The 18598-nt window shown below is 41.3% G+C and overlaps 1 protein-coding gene across 6 annotated transcripts in view; it reads right to left on the bottom strand.

Moving 5' to 3' along the window:
• agap1 (ArfGAP with GTPase domain, ankyrin repeat and PH domain 1) overlaps nt 1-18598 on the bottom strand; it is a 229765-nt gene that overhangs the window by 110079 nt on the left and 101088 nt on the right. For all 6 annotated transcript variants that reach the window (XM_061924155.2, XM_061924154.2, XM_061924157.2 and 3 more), the window contains 3 exons: nt 7126-7253; nt 693-848; nt 522-614 (listed from right to left, as the gene is read on the bottom strand). In XM_061924155.2, the coding sequence (XP_061780139.1) occupies nt 522-614; nt 693-848; nt 7126-7253 (377 nt within the window). The remainder of the gene's footprint in view (nt 1-521; nt 615-692; nt 849-7125; nt 7254-18598) is intronic.

Below are 18598 nucleotides of genomic sequence, written 5' to 3'. Positions count from 1 at the left end.
TGAAGGCAATTAGTGGCACCTCCGCTATAGCATCTCGGTGTGGCCTGCTCTCTCTCCTGGTGTGTCAGCCCCTAATCAGAGATGCAATTTGTTCATTAAGAGATTACAAACGAGGCTGCGGCAGCGACACGAGGGTCATGATTAGTGCTCACTAATTGCCTGATATGCTTGTCGGGAGGAGCCCTGCTGGATCACCCACTGCTGCTGTGGCACATTTGCCGCAAATTAAGAGGCAATTCAGACGCTCGCCTGGCTGTCACAGCAGGTCGCTCCCCCTCCCGTTTCTGCCGAGCCTTTCTTTCCTTAAAACGCTGCTGCGCCTGCCAAAGTGCGCGGCTGCAGATGAGAGAGCCGAAGCAAAGGAAGCAGCTTGATGGCGTGAAGTGGCCAATGAAGTAGGTGAACAGAGGGATGGGAGGAGTACGTCTCCTAATGATCCGCTCGAGAGAGCCTGGCACTCTAATTGATGTCAAGCGTGTGATTTCACTCTTAATGAAAAAGGAGCAGACAGGAAGTTTTACCTGTTTTATGGGAATAGCTCGCCCGCTGCCGATGCTGTCGGCTCGAGCCTCCAGACTTTTCTTATCCTTCTCCGTCTCACTGGCCTTCCTGGACTGTGGAAGGGACGCACTTTAATCGGGTTTGACATCACTAAGAGTTGCTAATCACGCCGCACACACGCGCGTGCTTACGGTGAACAGGTTGGAGCGTCGCTTGGACTGCTTGCGGACGGGCGTGGGCGTGTTGGTGGTCTGCGGCACATCGATGCGCAGCTCTTTCTGGCTGGTGCTCGGTGTGGACGGCACCGATGAGGAGTAGTCACTCAAACCGCCCCCGCCATTTGTCGTCTGAATCGAAAAAGGAACAAAAAGAAAATTCAGGCAGCGTCAAAATTACATTTCTTTGGTTAGAGCAGACCTGGACACATGAAGGCCCGGGGGCCACATGGGGCCCGTTCAGCTTTTCAATCTGGCCCGCCGGACATTCCCAAATCATTTTTTTTAGATCTTTAAGATGTAAAGTGTAGCTGCCATTATGATGTGCACTCATGTTTTATAATGACCGGAAGTCTTCAACTATACTAAGTCTTTACATGCTTGGAATCCGCGCTTTTGCATGATATACTAGTTATGGTGACTATGGTCATCTATTTACAAACCCCGTTTCCATATGAGTTGGGAAATTGTGTTATATGTAAATATAAACGGAATACAAGGATTTGCAAATCCTTTTCAAGCCATATTCAGTTGAATATGCTACAAAGACAACATATTTGATGTTCAAACTCAAACTTTTTTTTTTTTTTTTTGCAAATAATAATTAACTTAGAATTTCATGGCTGCAACACGTGCCAAAGTAGTTGGGAAAGGGCATGTTCACCACTGTGTTACATGGCCTTTCCTTTTAACAACACTCAGTAAACGTTTGGGAACTGAGGAGAAACATTTTTGAAGCTTCTCAGGTGGAATTCTTTCCCATTCTTGCTTGATGTACAGCTTAAGTTGTTCAACAGTCCGGGGGTCTCCCTTGTGCTATTTTAGGCTTCACATTTTCAATGGGAGACAGGTCTGGACTACAGGCAGGCCAGTCTAGTACCCGCACTCTTTTACTATGAAGCCACGTGGCTTGGCATTGTCTTGCTGAAATAAGCAGGGGCGTCCATGGTAACGTTGCTTGGATGGCAACATATGTTGCTCCAAAACCTGTATGTACCTTTCAGCATTAATGGTGCCTTCACAGATGTGTAAGTTACCCATGTCTTGGGCACTAATACACCCCCATACCATCACACATGCTGGCTTTTACACTTTGCGCCTATAACAATCCGGATGGTTCTTTTCCTCTTTGGTCCGGAGGACACGACGTCCACAGCTTCCAAAAACAATTTGAAATGTGGACTCGTCAGACCACAGAACACTTTTCCACTTTGTATCAGTCCATCTTAGATGAGCTCAGGCCCAGCGAAGCCAACAACGTTTCTGGGTGTTGTTGATAAACAGTTTTCGCTGTGCATAGGAGAGTTTTAACTTGCACTTACAGATGTAGCGACCAACTGTAGTTACTGACAGTGGGTTTCTGAAGTGTTCCTGAGCCCATGTGGTGATATCCTTTACACACTGATGTCGCTTGTTGATGCAGTACAGCCTGAGGGATGGAAGGTCACGGGCTTAGCTGCTTACGTGCAGTGATTTCTCCACATTCTCTGAACCCTTTGATGATATTACGGAGCGTAGATGGTGAAATCCCTAAATTCCTTGCAATAGCTGCTTGAGAAAGTTTTTTCTTAAACTGTTCAACAATTTGCTCAGGCATTTGTTGACAAAGTGGTGACCCTCGCCCCATCCTTGTTTGTGAATGACTGAGCAGTTCATGGAATCTACTTTTATACCCAATCATGGCACCCACCTGTTCCCAATTAGCCTGCACACCTGTGGGATGTTCCAAATAAGTGTTTGATGAGCATTCCTCAACTTTATCAGTATTTATTGCCACCTTTCCCAACTTCTTTGTCACGTGTTGCTGCCATCAAATTCTAAAGTTAATGATTATTTGCAACAAAAAAAAATGTTTATGAGTTTGAACATCAAATATGTTGTCTTTGTAGCATATTCAACTGAATATGGCTTGAAAATGATTTGCAAATCATTGTATTCCGTTTATATTTACATCTAACACAACTCAACTCATACGGAAACAGGGTTTGTATATATATATATATATATATACATATATATATATATATATATATAAAAACAAATAATGCAACATGCATGCAAATTCCAGAACTTGTAACACTGGAACGGATAAGGAGCGAATGAGTGGAAAAAAGCACGTCTACTAGAAGTTTGGGATCTTACTATGGTTGCTACTTATTATTTCACACATTGCTTCATCAATAATCACTAAACTCAACAAAAAAATATGGCATATGATTTTCACATTCAGAGTCACATATAATGAAATCTGCTGTTAAATGCAGAATATCACAGAAATGTGAGAGAAATTATTTCTTTGTTAGGAGAAGGGAAATTTGTTTGGGAAAATAATGTGTCAGGGACCACTCATTCATCCCTTAAACACCCCGTTAGGAGTCTTTCTTTGTTTACTTACTACTAAAAAACAAGTTGTCTAGTATGTTCACTATTTTATTTAAGGACTAAATTGTTCTTTGATTGCAATAGGAAACATATGTTTAATGTACTGTAAGATGTTTTCTTCAAATTAAGCCAATAATGCCAATGTTTGTGATCCCCTTTATTTAGAAAAGTATCGAAATACATTTTGATACAAGTACCAAAATATTGGTATGGGGACAACCCTAGTTGAGACATTCATTTGGTTCTTGTGTCATGTGACTTGTTTTGTGTGCAATAGACCCTAATACCGTATTTTTCGGAGTATAAGTCGCTCCGGAGTATAAGTCGCACCTGCCGAAAATGCATAATAAAGAAGGAAAAAAACATATACCGTATTTTCCGCACTATTAGCCGCACCTAAAAACCACAAATTTACTCAAAAGTTGACAGTGCGGCTTATAACCCGGTGCGCTTTATATATGGATTAATATTAAGATTAATTTTCATAAAGTTTCGGTCTCGCAACTACGGTAAACAGCCGCCATCTTTTTTCCCCGTAGAAGAAGAAGTGCTTCTTCTTCTACGCAAGCAACCGCCAAGGTAAGCACCCGCCCCCATAGAACAGGAAGCGCTTCTTCTTCTACTGTAAGCAACCACCCGCCCGCGTAGAAGAAGAAGAAGCGCGCGGATATTACGTTTCATTTCCTTTGTGTGTTTACATCTGTAAAGACCACAAAATGGCTCCTACTAAGCGACAGGTTTCCGGTTCATGAAAAGACGCAATCTCTCCATCCGCACACGGACTACTATTTCACAGCAACTGCCTAAAGACTTTCAAGAAAAGCTGGCTACTTTCCGTGCATATTGTAAAAACAAGATAGCTGAAAAAAAGATCCGGCCAGAGAACATTATCAACATGGACGAGGTTCCACTGACTTTTGATATTCCTGTGAACCGCACTGTGGATACAACGGGAGCACGTACGGTGAATATTCGCACCACAGGGAATGAGAAGTCATCCTTCACTGTGGTTCTAGCTTGCCATGCTAATGGCCAGAAACTTCCACCCATGGTGATATTCAAAAGGAAGACCTTGCCAAAAGAGACCTTTCCAGCCGGCGTCATCATAAAAGCTAACTCGAAGGGATGGATGGATGAAGAAAAGATGAGCGAGTGGTTAAGGTAAGTTTACGCGAAGAGGCCGGGTGGCTTTTTTCACGCAGCTCCGTCCATGTTGATATACGACTCCATGCGCGCCCACATCACGCTGGTTTTTAATATATTATTAAAGTTTGACTGACCTATCTGACTGTTTTTTTGACATTCCTTTAGCGCAGTTAGATGCGGCTTATAACACGGGGCGGCTTATAGGTGGACAAAGTTTTGAAATATGCCGTTCATTGAAGGCGCGGCTTATAACCCAGGGCGCCTTATGGTGCGGAAAATACGGTATAAGTCGCATTTTTTGGGGAAACGTATTTGATAAAAGCCAACAGCAAGAATAGACATTTGAAAGGCAATTTAAAATAAACAAAGAATAGTGAACAACAGGCTGAATAAGTGTACGTTATATGAGGCATAAATAACCAACTGGTATGTTAACGTAACATATTATGGTAAGAGTCATTCAAATAACTATAACATATAGAACATGCTATACAATCTGTCACTCCTAATCGCTAAATCCCATGAAATCTTATACGTCTAGTCTCTTACGTGAATGAGATCAATAATATTATTTCATATTTTACGCTAATGTGTTCATCATTTCACACATAAGTCGCTCCTGAGTATAAGTCGCACCCCCGGCCAAACTATGAAAAAAACTGCGACTTATAGTCTGAAAAATACGGTACAAACAAATTTCCGATGTATAAATAAATACTAACACTTTCACGTCATTTTTACTTGTAGCTCCAATAAGTGACAATAAGCTTATTCCATACCTGCCAACTTTTGAAATCAGAAAAACCTAGTAGCCAGGGTCCAGGGGCCGCAGGCCCCGGTAGGTCCAGGACAAAGTCCTGTTGGGGGGTTCAGGCTTCGCCCCCCGACGCAAAATGATTGATTGCATTCAGACAGGTTAAAATGTTGCTAAAACCATCACTTTTCTATCAGTCACAGTGACTTTTCAAAACAAAAATATTACAGCAAAAATCATATGGGTTGATTGACATGTTTATTCTGTAAGCTAACTTCAATAGTTTGAAATTATTTTGACAGTTAATGCCAGTTATCCTGTCAACCTTTCACAAGACTTCAATTTGTTCATTGAAAGTATAAACACTTTTTACAGTAAACAAATGGTAAAACAGTACTAAACAATTCTATTAAAAAAAAAATTGGTGTCATTATTAACTTTCTGTCCAAGCTTGTATAATCTACTGCCTTGTTCAATTGTAAAAAATATTCTGTGCCTAAAATTCACATTTCTATCACAATTATCATACTGTAAACATGGTAAGCTAACTTCATTACAATTAATAGTCCTGTCAATAGCATGGAATTACAATTCAAATGTAGTTTTTTTGTAAGCCTTTCAAAAGAATTCAAAATATGAAAAATGAATGAAAATTAATTGAAGCCATCAGACACTTGAAAAGTGGCACATCACATCTCTAATGTAATCATTTGAACTTTTCAACAGAAATAGCACTGCAAAAATATTAAGGACATACTTCTGTATTTTGGTAGTTATGCTGTCAACATTTAACAAGATTTCTTCAACTTGGACTTGAAAGCATAAATAGTATAAACACTTTTAACAGTATAACAGTACTAAACAATTCCAATAGATAACATTGGTGTCATTACCTTTTTGTGGCTAAAATCCAAATTTAGCAACGGCATTAAATGATAAATGATAATGATAAATGGGTTGTACTTGTATAGCGCTTTTCTACCTTCAAGGTACTCAAAGCGCTTTGACACTACTTCCACATTCACCCATTCACACACACATTCACACACTGATGGAGGGAGCTGCCATGCAAGGCGCTAACCAGCACCCATCAGGAGCAAGGGTGAAGTGTCTTGCTCAGGACACAACGGACATGACGAGGTTGGTACTAGGTGGGGATTGAACCAGGGACCCTCGGGTTGCGCACGGCCACTCTCCCACTGCGCCACGCCGTCCCATTAGACTTGTGTTTTTTTGTCCCAACGTGGTCTTTTACATGGCTAATTCCTCCGTGTCCGATCGAAAAATCTTGTCTGCACAAGGTGCAATTCGCGTAGTTTTCACCCTTTTTGGAACGGATAATTATTCCCGGATAGGCTTTTGAATATTCTTCACGGAATGACTGCAGTTTTCTTTTCGGTTTAAGACTCGTTTGCGATTTTTCTCCGGCTGATTCCATGATCGTTCGCTCGTTTGGAAACTCGTGCTTGGCAGCGGTGCTATAAATAGCCTCGCGCATGGCATTCGGAATGGCTCGATAGGAAGTTACGGGAAGCAGTGTCGATTGTCATTGTTGTTACGCGATTTCGTGAATAAAACTTTTAAAAAAATTAAAAAAAATGTAATTAATGAAAAACCATATTTTTTATCACTGCAACCGTAACCCGGAATAGGTTGATGAAAACCGTACTAATTACGGGAAAACCGGAGTAGTTGGCAGGTATGTTATTCCATAAAGGTGATTAAGATCATTTTGATATTTGATTTGATATCAAACATGTATTTGTAAAAAAATGATAGTGTGTTTGCAGTAATCTAGTTTAATTTGTTATTTTTTTTAGGAAACGGGTTGAAAATATTGAAGTTGAAAAGGCGTCAAATAAATCTTATGGCATAAAACCTCAATGGGCAGTGGTTGGAATTAGAAGAGGTCCAAGAAGATTAAGGACACTTTCATTCATTGTTGGGTCTAATGATGCTCCTCTAATGACTTGGTTGCCGCAGCTAATGACCTGGTGTACACACCCTGCACTGCCTGAGCAGAATGGTAGCTTTAAGAACACAATTGTGTCCCTGCGGTCAAAAAGGAAGAAAGGAGGGTCAAAGTAATGAGCGAGCAGACATTGCACTTGAAGTCGTCCCACTGACCTGGTTGGCCTGGACGCTGGGCACCTGGGTGGCACAGACGGACGAGTGACTGGGAGAGTTGGGCAGTGATTTACACGGGCCGATGGACAGCTGCTGCTTCTTCCTGATGGCCACGATCTTCTGAGCAACTGCAATAAAAAGGCGCGAGTGTTAATGCTTTGCTGAGATATTAAATCATTGTGTACCATATTTCTTCTTCCAAGACCGCCGACAAAAAGAACACACTTTTTACAGAACGTTCTAAGGATGAACCTAAAATGCACTATAACCTTAACAAGTGAGCTTTATTTTACGTATGTTCAACTCTTCAATGTCTCAGTCCTTTTTGCACAAATTGCTCTTTTATAATAAAGTATTAAATGGCATAGACCAGGGAATTCAAATTGCTATTAAAACAATTGTCGTCATCATGTTGTTCACATTTGGACATCATGGGACTGAGACCAGACTTACTCAGAGGGAAGAGGTCACTGAGCTTAATAAGTCACAAAGTCTCATTGATCTAGAGAGACTGTAATGTAGGATGTTAGTATAGTACAGGCCTTTATTTGACAGTTTAAAAAAAAGTACTCTTGTGAATTTAAATCATTCAGTTCCTTGTTAGAGAACTGCAAGCTGTGCAAAAAGTACTTCAACACTGAAAACTTGGACATTGTGCGGCATGGCTAAGATGGCAGAGGGGCAGTCTATAAAATTGAGGGTTCTTGGTACAAATCCCGTATAAATCTGAATAAATGTTTGATGGTGGTCGGAAAGGCCATAGGCGCAAATTGGCAACTAGGTTTCTGTCAGTCTAACCCAGTGCAGCTTTGGCTAGAGTGAATGAATGATGAGTTCTCAGTTTTCCCTTTAAAGGAGTTTAAGTGTCTAGAAAAGTGCTATATAAATGTAATCTATTACTAGTATTCAAAGTTTAGAGAAGACAAAATTAATAAAGGTAAAAGGTTATACCTGCTGAGACGACGTTGAACATGCACACACAAACATACACTATGCAAGCCTGTGTTTTCATCCATCCATCCATTTTCTACTGCTTGTCCCTATCGGGGTCACTACAGCCCTGTATTTCCATGAGATGCGTAAATCAAATCAAATCAAATCAACTTTATTTATAAAGCACATTTAAAATTTACCACAGGGGTAGCCAAAGTGCTGTACAATGAGCAGGTTAAAAGATAAAACGAGTACCGAGCAAACACAACACAACACAAACAGAACACGATAAAAAAATAATAATTAAAATAGAATAAATAAAAACATAAAAACAGGTTCACAGCAGGTGTATTATGGGGCGCCATTGCAGGATGGATATCACTCAGTGTTAAAAGCCATGGAATAAAAGTATGTTTTTAAGAGAGATTTAAAAACAGGAAGAGAGGAGGCTTGTCTAACACTCAGAGGTAGGTCGTTCCAGAGCTTGGGAGCAGCAACGGCGAAAGCTCTGTCACCTCTAAGCTTCAGCCTTGTGTCAGGGACCGTCAACAGCAGCTGATCGGCTGATCTTAAGGATCGGGTGGGGCAGTAAGGCTGAAGGAGGTCGGAGAGATAGGTTGGCGCGAGGTTGTTTAGACATTTAAAGGCGGGGCCAACATGTTTCCATTCTAGTCAACCTGTGGATGCACTGCCGCCAGGCTGCACATTTCCACAGAGATTGTTTTCTATTGTTGCCTGAGAGCAAGGGTTGCCAACTCGTTGATCGCCATCTACTAGTCGATCTTTGGTACCCTACCGGTTGATTGCAAAATATTAGTAAAAAAAAAGATCAATATGACATTAGTGGCACCCCAAACCGGAGAGTGATCAACAGATCCGTCAACAGGAATGCATTTTAACCCCTGAAGACCCCCGCCTCACATCCAGCCACTCTCTGCACGGCAGCCAACCTCTTGCAAACCTGCATACAAATCATTGAGCTGCAACAATGCATTAAGGCAGACATCAGACACTAAAACAACTCTTCTCTCAATCAGGACCATCATCACCTACAACGGTAAGCTGACAAGCCAAATACTAGAGTCTGTGTACATTGACAACTTGTGCAACAAACTGCAACGGAGACTATATTTAGTTAGAGGACTGAGGCTGTATGGTGTTGGCAATCAGAGCCTCATCAGATACGGAATTATAGCGTGGTTTGGTAAGTGAAAAACCATGTTAGCCAATGAAGATACTTGGTATAAAACATTATGAGTCCATAGATCATCATGACAAGCAACAAGTCATCAGAATAGCAAGTTCTCCAACCAGGAAGAAGACACCGTACACGAGAGTGCAAAACAAACCGTCTCAAATGATCATTCATTTCAGCTGTTGCAAATCAAAGAGTGCAATAGAACAATGTGCAATGAACATAAACACTTTAGCACCTAGCACTTTTCTGGCGCTTTATATAATCTAGTCTCTCCGTATGTCCCTGTGTTACCGTCATACTCACCAACCTTGAGACCTCCGATTTCGGGAGGTGGGGGGTGGGGGTGGGGGCGTGGTTAAGAGATATATATATATATATATATATAAGAAATACTTGACTTTCAGTGAATTCTAGCTATATATATATATATATATATATATATATATATATAAATAAAATAAATACTTGAATTTCAGTGTTCATTTACAAACTACAACTCACAAACACTTTAGAGTTAGGCTCCACCATCAGAATGTGTACTTAAACTTATAAAGATCACATGGATATTATTCAGTGAGTTGATTCACCAAAACTAACCTGTTATACAGGAGGAAAAAGCACACAGGACGTTTCAATTGTTCACAGACTGGTCGCGCTCATCAGAATGACAAGACACTTCCGGTCTGCAGGTGATAGCATTCAATTGGGAAGAAACGCCCTACTGCCCCCGACTGACCAATGTGAATACTGATAAATGTGTAATGACAGCTCCAAAAATGAATTCAAACCACAAAATAAAATAAATACATCAACACAAAAATGTGACACATTATGGGTGGGTCACATATGCATGTACAGTAGATGGCAGTATTGTCCTGTTTAAAAGTGTCACAACATTGCTGTTTACGGCAGACCAACTGCTTTACGGTAGACACTGTTGTTGTGTGTTGTCAACACGTCACTCAGGTCCGCCTGAATTTCGGGAGTTTTTCGGGAGAACATTTGTCCCGGGAGGTTTTCGGGAGAGGTGCTGAATTTCGGGAGTTTCCCGGAAAATCCGGGAGGGTTGGCAAGTGTGGTTTAATATACTCTGTTTTTAGCCCTACTTTGTCAATGTTTGTTTTAATGTGATTTAATCATCTTGTATGCCTTATGAAGCAATAATGTAACACAATGCCCAAGATACATTTCCTTAACAGGACAATCAAGTTTACTCTGACCCTGATCGCTCTAAAATACGGATTTTCTGTTGATTTATCGTGCATACAAAAGTAAGCATTGACATGTGCAAAGGAAGTAATATATGATCAAACAAAGCGGCAGCTAAAGAAGGACCTCTTTTATCAACCCGCCAGGTGAACAGCTGATTTGACTACTTCCGACGCTGACTCCTGTCCCTTATATCAGTGTTTTTCAACCTTTTTTGAGCCGAGGCACATTTTTTGCGTTGAAAAAATGCGGAGGCACACCACCAGCAGAAATCACTAAAAAACGAAACTCAGTTGACAGTAAAAAGTTGTTGTCGCAATTGTTGGATATGACTTTAAAGCATAACCAAGCATTCGTCACTATAGCTCTTGTCTCAAAGTAGGTGTACTGTCACCAGCTGTCACATCACACCCTGACTTAATTGGACTTTTTTGCTGTTTTCCTGTGTGTAGTTTTAGTTCTTGTCTTGCGCTCCTATTTTGGTGGCTTTTTCTCTTTATTTGGTATTTTCCTGTAGCAGTTTCATGTCTTCCTTTGAGCGATATTTCCCGCATCTACTTTGTTTTAGCAATCAAGAATATTTCAGTTGTTTTTATCCTTCTTTGTGGGGACATTGTTGATTGTCATGTCATGTTCGGATGTACTTTGTGGACGCAGTCGTTGCTCCACAGTAAGTCTTTGCTGTCGTCCAGCATTCTGTTTTTGTTTACTTTGTAGCCAGTTCAGTTTTAGTTTCATTCTGCATAGCCTTCCCTAAGCTTCAATGTCTTTTCTTAGTGGCACTCACCTTTTGTTTATTTTTGGTTTAAGCATTAGACACCTTTTTACCTGCACACTGCCTCCCGCTGTTTCCGACATCTACAAAGCAATTAGCTACCAGCTGGAAGAGTATTCCACGGTTACTCTGCTGAGCTCTCGACAGCACCGACACTCAACAAAAAAAACCAACAACAATAACATCATTTGCAGATTATAATTACTGGTTTGCAAAAAATACTTTTAACCCAAATAGGTGAATTTAGATAATTTCCCACGGCACACAGTGGTTGAAAAACACTGCCTTATACGACTAGAGGATGAACAAATATACTACAGTACTAAGACTATCATGGCCATAAACAGTTAGCGTCTACAGCTGGGGTGCCCAAAGGCACATTACAGGAAAAAAACAAACACCAGCAAAAAAATGGGAAAACAGCAAAAAGCACAATGACAAAAAAATAAATGACATCAGCTAATAATAATACAAAGTTTTGTCTCTAAAAAACAACACACAAATACAATAAAATATGTTACACACATTCATTTATATATATATATATATATATATATATATATATATATATATATATATATATATATATATATATATATATATAAAAATATAAATATAAATAAATGCATGTACATATTAGGGATGTCCGATAATATCGGACTGCCGATATTATCGTCCGATAAATGCTTTTAAATGTAATATCGGAAAATTATCGGTATCGGTTTCATAATTATCGGTATCGGTTTCTAAAAGTAAAATGTATGACGTTTTAAAACGCCGCTGTGTACACGGACGTAGGGAGAGGTACAGAGCGCCAATAAACCTGAAAGGCATTTCCTTTGCGTGCGTGCAGTCCGAGTCACATAATATCTAACGGCTGTTCTCATCATGAATGAACGCAATCCATACTTGGTCAACAGCCATACAGGTCACACTGAGGGTAGCCGTATAAACAAGTTTAACACTGTTACAAATATGCGCCACACTGTGAACCCACACCAAACAAGAATGACAAACATTTCGGGAGAACATCCGCACCATAACACAACAGAACAAATACCCAGAATCCCTTGCAGTACTAACTCTTCCGGGACGCTACAATATATTATGATAACAAGACATTCACATCACATTTATTAAATTCATGCAAATGTGTGCAAAATTGGAACACAAGCGCCCTATAATAAAGCAGCTGGTGGGATGTCTCAGTGAGGTGTCTCGCTGCAGTCAGCCTCATTTTAAAACTGACTGTATTACTTTATTTACAATAAATCGATTATCGACGTTTACTAATCAATTTTATAATCGTCAATGTCCAAGTTGTGATGAATTTAAAAATCGATGATTTCTCCCACCTCTATTGTTGACCGCTGCCTGACAGGATCGATTCAGCCAAAATGAAATACTGCAAATGGTATTTTACATCTTGAAACGTCCTAATGGACAAGGAGGTTTTTCAGATGATATTTTGCCTTGTTTACAAAACGGATGAGGAGATGCTGATTTTGCAGGTGTAAAACCACAGATGTTGCAGGCACAGCTTGGACAGCTTTTTTGGGGACTTGGGTATACTAGGACCTGACACTCAGGGGAGTGATTAACGGGACTTGAATGAGAAATGTGTGGTAGTCGCTTGCTACAAATAGTAAATAGCCATAAGTAGTGGTTCTGCAAGGCAAAGCTTGTCTGTGAGTCAAGTCAAACACCGACACATTCCACAGCATAGCCCTTCAGCATCTTGTGGAACTTGGAGGTAAGCTTGTATGTGGTGACTTCTTCATTAGCTCTGTTCCAATAAACACAGATGAAACCGTTCTTTTAATTGAGCTCGTTAAACTTGGTTGATGAGGAGCCCATCATAAACATTTACCCCCCACTGGCAAGAGAATCCATGAAGTGAAAAAACGGACCACTTCAGGTTTTACTTTACATAACGACTTCTAAATTGACTTGACCTCAATTCTGGCACAACCTCTTTTAAAGACGAGGTTAGACACAAGATGATCATTACCCAAATCAGTGCTTTGCTATCAGCAAGCTTTAATGGCTGATCATGACACTGATAGTCTCAAACTGTTTTATCACAGAAGGCAGTAGGCAGGAAAGGGTATCTTATTATTTTATTCATTATTATAATCATTTGATTAAGATGATTAACTTAAAGTTAAAGTATCAATGATTGTTACACACACACACTAGGTGTGTTGAAATTATCCTCTGCATCTGCGCCCGGTAATCATTAAGTGTACCGTATTTTTCGGAGTATAAGTCGCTCCGGAGTATAAGTCGCACCGGCCAAAAATGCATAATAAAGAATGAAATAAACATATATAAGTCGCATTTTTTGGGGGAAATGTATTTGATAAAAGCCAACAGCAAGAATAGACATTTGAAAGGCAATTTAAAATAAATGAAGAATAGTGAACAACAGGCTGAATAAGTGTACGTTATATGAGGCATAAATAAGCAACTGGTATGTTAACGTAACATATTATGGTAAGAGTCATTCAAATAACTATAACATATAGAACATGCTATACAATCTGTCACTACTAATCGCTAAATCCCATGAAATCTTATACGTCTAGTCTCTTACGTCAATGAGATCAATAATATTATAATGTGTTCATCATTTCACACATAAGTCGCTCCTGAGTATAAGTCGCACCCCTGGCCAAACTATGAAAAAAACTGCGATTTATAGTCCGAAAAATACGGTAATATGAAAAAATCCCTCTATATGCTTTTTGGAACTGGCCACTCGCTACAATCTGTGGATTTGAACATTTACTTTGACAATGGTACTCCAATGACCAAGGAGAGCGCTGTGAAGTATCTAGGAGTCTGTGAACTTCACTTGAAATGACATATTGATGCCACTATACACATCATCAAACTCGTTGACATTTCAAGTCAGAAAGAAAATAATCTCTCAATTTATTTGACCAAATGTTGACAATGCGGACATTGTTTATTTTAATACCTATGATATACACCTTAAACCTCTTAATGTTATGTTTAACACCCTAGGTAGATTTATTTGAAGTTGTCCATTCAGGGAAGTGAAGTGAATTATATTTATATAGCGCTTTTCTCTAGTGACTCAAAGCGTGTTTACATAGTGAAAGCCAATATCTAAGTTCCATTTAAAGCAGTGTGGGTGGCACTGAGAGCAGGTGGGAAAGTGTCTTGCCCAAGGACACAACGGTAGTGACTAGGATGGCGGACGCGGGGATCGAACCTGGAACCCTCAAGTTGCTGGCACGGCCGCTCTACCAACCGAGCTGTACCGCCTCACTGTCATTTATACACCCAGCTCAACTGGCTCCAACCTGACAAGCAATGCCTGTACCACTGGTTTTATTTATTTTAATCTACCAGCATATTTGAAATGTTTTCTTGTGCCCTTTACGTCATCCTAGTCTCTAAGACACTCTCAATATCCTACATTTACTGTTCCTACTGTGCTTAAAGAGCTTTTCTTTTAGAGCCCCTTTGACTGGAATCATGTGCCGGTCTCTCTGAGGTCTTTATCAACTATGAAAAAAACTGCGACTTATAGTCCGAAAAACACGGTACTTCCTTACAAAAATATGAACAATCTACAATTGAAATATCATAAAGACATTATAAATTAAAGCTAGTGTATGCCATTGGCTAAAAAATGTATTTAGTGTACTTAAAAAAATATAAGAAAACCTGGCTAGCATTTGTTACCATTAATGATTTTAAAGTAGAGATCAAATAAATAAATGTCTATATTATTCACAATTAGAAATTACATTTGGCTTGAAGAATATGGTGATCATGGCTGTCACTCCCAGATGGTGTGGAGTCATGGATTCTTGTGTGTGTGTGTGTGTGTGTGTGTGTGTGTGTGTGTGTGTGTGTGTGTGTGTGTGTGTGTGTGGATATAATGGTTGCAGCATGTTTGATAAAGAGTGTATTCATGGGGAAATCCTTCTTTAGCTGACCACCTTGTGTTTAGCACACAGTACAGCACATGTAACTCTTCTATCCACATGAAACCAAGAACAAGAGTATTTTGGAGCAGTGTTCACAGAGTATTTGCTTGGCATCTCGGGCGAGTAATGGTGGGAGAGACGTTGGGTGTTGTGGATGCTGTAAAACATTTATGGATGTCCCGATCCGATATTTGGATTGGATCGGCTGCCGATATTTGCCAAAAAATGCGTATCGGCAAGGCATGGGAAAATGCCGATCCAGATCGTTTAAAAAAAACAAACTCCGGTCCGTGTTTTCCAACGCACCTATTTAAATAATACATTCCACTTTTCTGCTGCTCCCTAATTTCCGTTCCGCATTTTCCAGCACACCTTCAACACATCCACAAGTCTGTGAATTCTCACGCAGTTGCTTTTAGCTGCTGGCATTACACGACAGGCTCTTCTCACTCTTTCCTGTGTCTCCCTCTCACAGACAGACAAGCGCACCTTCTTACACACGTCACATACTGTCACAACATACGTCACATACTGTCACGTCATACGTCACATACGTATACGCCCTCCCCGAGCAGAGAGGTAGCAGCATGGCTAACGTTAGCTGTGATGCTAGCGCAGCAGTGTGAGCAACGTTCCCTCTAAGGTGCGCACCTGTGCAATTGCGCACTGCTCAAGCGTCCTCTGCGCACGGCAAATCTATGCCACGCACAAAATCAAATAAAAAAAATAAGTGCATAACAATTTTCGACACACGGACACGACAGAGAAAACAGTTTTTGTCATCATTGTTCAAATATTGTAACGTCTGTCGAGACACTTATCTCCGTTCGGTGCCACACGTCCACACCATCAAAATGCAGAGGCAAACATTTCCAGATCAACACCGTATGAAAAAAATTTTGATTTTTTTTTAGTTGTGATTTCCTTCTCTGCATGAAAGTTTAAAAGTAGCATATATTAATGCAGTATGAAGAAGAATGTTTTAATGTAGACCCATAGAATCATCATACTGCTGTGATAAATATCCACATATATATGGTGTATCGCAATATGGCCTTAAAATATCGCAATATTAAAAAAAAGGCCATATCGCCCAGCCCTAGTTCAATGATGCCATTTCTGTTTGTCATGTATAATATTGTCTATTTTGTGTTTATCCTTGAATAAACAGGTCAGTTTCTTGTTACCAACCATTGTGTATTATTCAAACTCCCCTAATTCAGCTGGCTAGTTGTTATCAAGAGTACTAAAACCCTTTTCAACATGATTCTGACAACTAAGTAGGCTAAATAACTTTAAACTTTAATACATGCTCAGATAGGTTAGTATCAGTATCGGATCGGAAGTGCAAAACCTGGATCAGGACATCCCTAAAATCATTCAAAGCCTTGATGCAATGGCATAGATCCATTATTTCTTCTGGATGTGCACATCATTCCAAGCATGCGTGTGGTGTGTGGCTGCAGGGTGGAGACTGAAGAGAGGCGGGGCGTGCGGGCGTATTTAGGGGTTAAAATGATGTCATATTATCCTAATATTTTCAGGACCGATCAGTAAAATCCCAACGAAGGACTGATTGAACAGGTCACCGACTCCTCTTCTACATAATTGATTGATGAAGTCGTTGGAATTATGTTGTTTTTTTCTTTGTGTTACAATCAGTTTGGAGCTTGGACCCTATTATTTACACGGTATACAGAAAGAGACAATAAAAACAGAATCTACTATTAAAATGTGCAAAGTTGCAAACATTGACATAATGTGACTGAAATGCAGCGTTGGAATGTTTGTCTGGGGAAAAGGTGTTGACAAGCACTTCCTCACAGACACTGACAATGTCCCTGCGAGAGACGGTGACATCACTGCATGTGCAAAAGGCCAGGGTGGAGTGGAACTATCCATTTGATGTCCTGGAGGTTAAAACCATCTCCATCCACACAAGTGTAGTTTCAAAACTGTCTATGTCTACACACCTGTGTCATGCACATTCTGTCCAATCAGAAGCCTGGAAAAAACAGCCGCAGCTGACTTGGTGTCATTACACCTCTGGTATATTTATTTTCTCTTTAAGAAGGGGAACCATAGGGTGTGTTCCAACTATCGTGGGATCACACTCCTCAGCCTTCCCGGTAAGGTCTATTCAGGTGTACTGGAGAGGAGGCTACACCGGATAGTCGAACCTCGGATTCAGGAGGAACAGTGTGGTTTTCGTCCTGGTCGTGGAACTGTGGACCAGCTCTATACTCTCGACAGGGTCCTTGAGGGTGCATGGGAGTTTGCCCAACCAGTCTACATGTGCTTTGTGGACTTGGAGAAGGCATTCGACCGTGTCCCTCGGGAAGTCCTGTGGGGAGTGCTCAGAGAGTACGGGGTATCGGACTGTCTGATTGTGGCAGTTCGCTCCCTGTATGATCAGTGTCAGAGCTTGGTCCGCTTTGCCGGCAGTAAGTCGGACACGTTTCCAGTGAGGGTTGGACTCCGCCAAGGCTGCCCTTTGTCACCCATTCTGTTCATAACCTTTATGGACAGAATTTCTAGGCGCAGTCAGGGCGTTGAGGGGATCTGGTTTGGTGGCTGCAGGATTAGGTCTCTGCTTTTTGCAGATGATGTGGTCCTGATGGCTTCCTCCGGCCAAGATCTTCAGCTCTCACTGGATCGGTTCGCAGCCGAGTGTGAAGCGACTGGGATGGGAATCAGCACCTCCAAGTCCGAGTCCATGGTTCTCTCCCGGAAAAGGGTGGAGTGCCATCTCCGGGTTGGGGAGGAGATCTTGCCCCAAGTGGAGGAGTTCAAGTACCTCGGAGTCTTGTTCACGAGTGGGGGAAGAGTGGATCGTGAGATCGACAGGCGGATCGGTGCGGCGTCTTCAGTAATGCGGACGCTGTATCGATCCGTTGTGGTGAAGAAGGAGCTGAGCCGGAAGGCAAAGCTCTCGATTTACCGGTCGATCTACGTTCCCATCCTCACCTATGGTCATGAGCTTTGGGTCATGACCGAAAGGACAAGATCACGGGTACAAGCGGCCGAAATGAGTTTCCTCCGCCGAGTGGCGGGTCTCTCCCTTAGAGATAGGGTGAGAAGCTCTGTCATCCGGGGGGAGCTCAAAGTAAAGCCGCTGCTCCTCCACATGGAGAGGAGCCAGATGAGGTGGTTCGGGCATCTGGTCAGGATGCTACCCGAACGCCTCCCTAGGAAGGTGTTTAGGGCACGTCCGACCGGTAGGAGGCCACGGGGAAGACCCAGGACACGCTGGGAAGGCTATCTCTCCCGGCTGGCCTGGGAACGCCTCGGGATCCCCCGGGAGGAGCTGGACGAAGTGGCTGGGGAGAGGGAAGTCTGGGCTTCCCTGCTTAGGCTGCTGCCCCCGCGACCCGACCTCGGATAAGCGGAAGA

Source organism: Nerophis lumbriciformis, linkage group LG28 (assembly GCF_033978685.3).
Source record: "Nerophis lumbriciformis linkage group LG28, RoL_Nlum_v2.1, whole genome shotgun sequence".
In the NCBI taxonomy this organism is placed as follows: domain Eukaryota; kingdom Metazoa; phylum Chordata; class Actinopteri; order Syngnathiformes; family Syngnathidae; genus Nerophis; species Nerophis lumbriciformis.
This window is presented reverse-complemented; position numbering and strand designations above follow the sequence as displayed.